Source organism: Athene cunicularia (assembly GCF_003259725.1).
Source record: "Athene cunicularia isolate RWA chromosome 1 unlocalized genomic scaffold, athCun1 chr1_part2, whole genome shotgun sequence".
Taxonomy (NCBI): Eukaryota; Metazoa; Chordata; class Aves; order Strigiformes; family Strigidae; genus Athene; species Athene cunicularia.
Genome location: NW_020799092.1, coordinates 2,295,459 through 2,301,458, shown reverse-complemented (window position 1 = coordinate 2,301,458; position 6,000 = coordinate 2,295,459). Strand labels below are relative to the sequence as shown.

The window sequence follows — 6,000 nt, the reverse complement described above, 5'->3', positions numbered from 1 at the left end:
GTTGCATGGTGGCTGTGCAGGGCACATCTGCACTAACTGCCTGGGGACCCATCTTCAGTGCCCTGTGGGTTGGACAAGTAGCCTGGTGTCGTGAGGAGACAGTCACAAAGAGCCACCCAGGACACAGTACCGCTGTGATGTCCTGTGGGAGCGTTTTAGACACAAGAGCGATTTTGGCAGGAATCATTTCATTCTCAGCAGAAAAGTAGAAAATTCCTTGAAGATATCTGAGTTTTCTGCTTTATGTTTCTTTTGTCTGAAAAAATCACTTTCCTGCTCAATGACACTTTCAATTTCCCATTCCCCACACAGGCCTGCTCAACTCATAAGGTGGTGTTCAGTCCTTCACAGGACCTGGCCTCACACACCACCACCCCCCCACCCCCAAAACAAAACCAAACCCCACAAATGCACCTCACTGCCAACTTCTCATGAAAGAAAACAATGGTCATGCTGGCCATTGTTTCCCATATATCTAATTTCACAAGGAAACTTGTTGTAGTAGTAAGGAAGACAGATGAAAGATGGAGAAACCACAAGTACACCTGGTGGTACATACTTCATTCGTTTGGCAGTGCTGAGATGGGGTCTCTGGGTGCAGAAAAGATACTAAATACAGGTGTGTTTTCCATGGGCAGATTGGAGCAGTTGAGGATTTCTTATGCAAGGGGGTGAGAAGCATGAGGAATGGGGTCTGCTCTGCAGCTTCTGTAAACCACACCAATAGGCCCAGAGGCTGTGGTGAGATGTAAAGATGTGCAGAGAAGACACAGAAAAAAAAGAAAAATGTTGAAAAGAGGTGGAGGAAGCTGGCAAGCCAAGATCAAAATTGCTAAATACACGTATCTTGGTGGAGCAGCAGCCAGAGCAGGACACAGTAGTGGTGTGCGAGCATGTGGAGGAGCTCAGCATCAAGCAGGGAAAGGGACTGCTTTTGGTGGCAGACGTGGGGGAGAGCTGGGTACGAGGGTAACATGGCAGCGGGACAAAACAGAGCGATCTCAGGCTGATGACAGCAAAGTGCCTCCTGGCAGGAGCTGCCTGCGATATAGTCCCCCGTGGGAAGTGGGGAGTATGAGAGGCTGAAAAGATGGCTGGGCAAATCCAGGGCTGCCCTCAGGTGTTGTCTGGGAGGTGGGTGGGTGATGACAGAGGTTTTTCCTGGTGCCAACAGCCAGGCAAAGCTGGGAAAGGCAGCTCTTGCCAGGAGAAACCGCACAACCTGCCCCGCCACAGAAATCCCCAGCAAAAACACAAGGCATTTGCTGGGTTTTAGTATTCTGCTTCCTCTTCAGGAAGGATGGATGTTTCCTCCTTCTTCTTCAAGCAGTTAGTAAATAATTAAAAGAGAGAGACAAAATATTCTCTAAAGATAACCTAGTCTTCTGTTTCCATGGCAACCTCCTTCCTAAGCCAGAAGCCTTTTGCTCGAGCCATACAGTGGAGAGTGAAAACCCTTTTGTGGGGAGGCGGGAGTGGTGGCATGACCTTGCTGGGAGGCAAAGGGGAGACATCATGCAGAGCATGAACCCCAAACTGTGAGAGAAGCAGAGAATTTTTTCCTTGCAAGTCACTTAAAGGGACAACTGAATATAAGATGAGACAGCATCCATCCTAAAGGCTGTAAGTCACCCCATGAGGTTACCACCACCATCTTTTGACCTTTCTCCCCTCCCAACTATCCCAAGTGCAGGCCATACTTCTAATATGACTAAATACCGGGGTTGTTTCTAGCACTTCACCAATGTCTGACTTTTCTTCCATTTAGCAGCTGAAATGTTTCACAGCCCACATGACTGCCAGCACAGCTCAGAGTTCAACCTCCAAGTGCCCTTATGGTGACCTTTCAGGGAACACTCTGTGCACTGAGCTGTCTGGGGTTTCAATGAGTTTTAACTGTTTGGGTTTTTTTGGTAAACCCTACCTCTGGCTTCAAAACAGCTCTGGGTTTGAGTCTAAGCCTTGTGCAGCCCAATTTCATTGTTCAGACATTTGGGGACTGACTGTCCTTCTTCCCTAAGCATGTGAAACCACGTGTCTTGTCTCTCCTCTCTGCCCATGGGAGAGCAGGCAGGGGCAGCTCACCCAAAGAACCACCAGTGCAAAATAAATCATTTAAAGACCCTTATTATTGCTTTAATAAATCTGGATCAGCATCCTTTCTGCAAGAACAAGGACCCGGGCTCTCCTGTCTCCACAGGCCTGACCTCCCTGCAGCCAGCATGCATGCTTGCAACACAGAAAACACTCCTTCCAGCAAATAAATCAAGTCCACACAGTATTTATCCTTTCCCTAGCTGTTGGTCCCATTTGACGTGCTTACTGTTTACAGCCCCAGTAAGTATGATGCAACAACTGCTTAAAATCAGACAGGTCATAATAAAACCAGAACATCTGTTTTGTACTGCCCACTTCACAGTGTTTCATATGTCAGCTGGGAGAACTCTGGGATGGCTGCAGGGGACCTCTTGATCTGATGGAAAAAATGACACAGGAATCCCCAAGGGATCGCTGCTCCTCCTCTGAGAAGTGTACCAGCCTCCAAATCTCCCCATCTCCATTGGGCTACTATTGTCTCCCCATTGACCTTCTCACTCACACACCTTAGTGGAACTTCCCTGGGTTGGTGGGTGACATCCAAAATTCTTGGTGCCCTTCCAAGAGGCTGGCTTTCCTAACCACCTGCAAACCTGGGAAGGGTACAAAACCTTGGAGTTACTGCAGGAGGAGATCCAGGTTTGTCATGGCTGGGAAGGAGGCACATACAATCATACCACTGGAAAGGCAAGGAGAGATGCAGCCTCCGGAGGCCTTAATGCAACCACACTAGGACAGGATCACGTCTGCCAGATTGAATCTTGGATCCTGAGGCAGGTCATGGTCCAAGGAGTCACAGTCTGCCCTCAATCCTCCACACCGCAGCCCTCCTCACCCACACTCCCTTGCAGAACAGAGGCAAGGAGAGCTGTAGTTCTCCTTCTCCTTCTCCTCCATCTCTCCATCTGGTGAGCCAGTTAGATAGGACACAACACACACAAACATCCTTACATTTGCATGCACACACACACATACACACACACGGTAATACTCCCAGCTCTCTATGACCACAGTTGGCACTGAGCAGGACTCCGGTCCCAGCTATGCTGATGCAAATCAGAAAAACACCAGAGGATGAAGGTGATGCTGGAGAGGAGGCAGAGCTGCCACCAAGCTGAGGATGTTCTTCTAGGGTCTTCCCACTGGGACTTGGAACAGGATTAGCCCTCAGCCAGGGGACTGACTACATTTTGTGTTGTTGAAGCCCCCTTTGCTTTTATTTGTCTTTCTTAAAATTCTAGGTTTTGTCTTCTTTTAATATATATAGCCATAGATACAAAAATAACAGGTTTCTCTAGAGATGATTTTTGCACCTTTGGGCTTCTAAAATAAAATATCACAATTACTGCAAATGAAAGGGGGAAAAGTTCAATTTCCTCTCCCCTTTTTACCTCCCTCTCCCCTTCCACCCTGTCTTTCCCACTCCAAATTTCCCCACATACTTTGTAATTTTTTCCCTTAGCAGTTTTCTTTCGTTGCAAAACGAAAAAGACGAAACCAACAAAACCAACAAAAATACTCCATGTAGCTTCATCCCCTCTCCCATGAGCATGCCTGCTGCGTTCACACGTTCCCTTCAAAGCAAGGCTTTTCACCTCAAAACGTTTCCCATGCTCCATGGCTGTTTGCATTTCCCTGCTGCCAGGGCCAGATTTTCACCGGCTGTAAATCAGCATGAATCCACCTCAAGCCAGAGTGCTGCTGCTTGACACTAACAGGCGCGTACAATTGCATTTTGCCAATTTACACTCAACCTGAAGATCTGGCCCACAATTTTTAATGTTTGAAATGGAAGCATGGACAATAAGGAAATTCCTAGCAGCATGCAAGGCAAACCCCAGACGCTTTTCCCTTGCTGGTCACCCTGCTTCTCTTCCCTTCACCCCCACCCTCGTTTGGCATAGCACCTCCTTCAGCCCCTGTTTGCTTCTTCCTCCTTAGCACTTTCTGAAATTCATAATCTCTCTGTAAAAAAAATAAATAAATCGAGATCTCTATATATGTATATGTATATAACTAAACAACCGCCATGTGGCAGTCACCTGGCTGGAGGAGGGGTCCTGGTCCTCCCACCCCCATGGCCTTTTCTTGTCACTATAGTCTCTGCAGTGATGGTCCAGGTCTTGCCCTTGGGCAGGACTGTTCCCGTATTGCTTGCACTCTCCCACGCCTCTGAGGTATGGTACCAGAGTATTTATTCCATATATATATATATTTATGTATATATATATATTTATAAAATTTTGTTTGCCTGGTTCTGTTTCTTGCAAATCCTTTGGAACTGCTGCTGGGGAGAAGCTAATGAAACATGCTCCCCATGCTAGCGGCCGAATGCTCCCTCCCTGCACCCCAGGAACCCTCATCTGTTCCTCTTGCTGACTCCATCGCCCAGCTCCAGCTTGGATGGGAGTGGGGAGCCACAGTCCCCTGTCCCTAGTCTGCTGGGGCCATCCGGCTCCTCTCCTTCCCTGGGCGATGGGGTGTCTTTGCAGAAGTCCGTCACCCAGGAGGGCATCGAAAGGAAGCCCCGGGGGTCAACGGTGTAGAAGGGCTTGGTGTGGTGGGCAGCAGGGCGGCGGGGCAAGGGACTGGCATGGAGGCTGCTGGTGCTGCTGCACTTCTTCACCAGTGTCAGCCCCGGTGGTGGGGGCGAGAAGAGAGAGGTCAGTGAGAGGCTGCTGAGGGTCTCCGAAGGCTCGCTGTTGTTGCCACCCCCCCGCAAGCTGCTGCCCGCCCCCTCTTCGTCTGAGGGGTCCATGGAATCATGGTGGGTGCAGCCAGGGCTGGTGCTCCCACCACTGCTGTGGCTGCGTTGGTGACGACACATGCTTCGCAGACTGAAGAGTCCCCGGCCCCGCAGGCTCCGGCGGCGGGAGGCAGGGGAAAGTGGGGCTGCCAGGGGTCTTTGGCTGCCATCAGCTGGCATGGGGCACAGAGCCACTGGGAGGTCCAGGGTGCACTGAGGAGAGTCACTGAGGTTGAGGCTGTCCTCCAGCGTGGTCTGCAGGCTGCCCGCTGAGCTGCTGCTCCGGCTGTCCAGCGATGTATCACTCTCAGGGGCCTGTGGAGCAGCAGTGTGAAAACACAGTTCTTAGAAAAGAGATGGGTAGGGGGCAAGAGACTTTGCCTTTTTTTTTCTTTTTTTTTTTTTTCTTTTAAATACTCTGTGGTGTGAAAATAAACCACAATTACAGAAAAAGGGGAAAAACTCCAATTTCTCTCTCACTCTGCTTGGGAGGGCAGCTATAAACCACCCAAGCAATGCTACAAAGCACCAGCCACACAGCTTGCCCAGGGGATTCCCTTCTGGGGAAGAAGTAAAGGTTTCAATATTTTGAGCTACGATTTCATTCTTCTCCATGATGAACCTTTCCCTCTCATGTGAAATGATGCACCAAAGGGAAGGGGTGCCAGGTCTGTGAGCTCTGCAGCCCCTGCTGCTGGGCAGTCCCTGGCCACTAGTGGTCCAGGAGGCAGTGGAGCCAATATTCCCTGTGGGTCCTTGCTCTTGGCTTCCCTGTGCACCTGCCACACAGGCAGTGGACACATCAAAACCAGCAGGCCAGAAATCAGGGAGCTTCTGTACACAGACCTCACGATCTGTACATAGACTTCCTCTCATTAAAAATTCAGCAATGTTTGGGGAAAGAAAAGAGGTCTCATGGTTCTTCTGACCAGCACTAGCGGCAATGATGGTATTTAGGTCAGAAAGGTGGCGTCCCCTTCCACCAGGAAGGGGAAACAGCCTTAGTTTCCTTGTATCAGGGCTCAGTTAGGTAAGCTGCATTTCAATTGTTACTAGGAAATTGGTCTGCACTATGAGATCATCACTAGGACACAGCACTGGGAATGATGCATGTAGGACTGGAAGCCATCTCCCGAACCATAGTAATTCAATACAAT

The 6,000-nt window shown here is 49.5% G+C and overlaps 1 protein-coding gene across 1 annotated transcript in view; it reads right to left on the bottom strand.

Annotated features, from left to right (window-relative positions):
• Positions 1-1,895: 1,895 nt before the first annotated feature.
• CACNA1I (calcium voltage-gated channel subunit alpha1 I) overlaps positions 1,896-6,000 on the bottom strand; it is a 94,667-nt gene continuing 90,562 nt past the window's right edge. Inside the window, exon 34 of the mRNA XM_026868324.1 lies at positions 1,896-5,158. Coding sequence (XP_026724125.1) covers positions 4,457-5,158 — 702 coding nt within the window. The 3' untranslated portion in view covers positions 1,896-4,456. The remainder of the gene's footprint in view (positions 5,159-6,000) is intronic.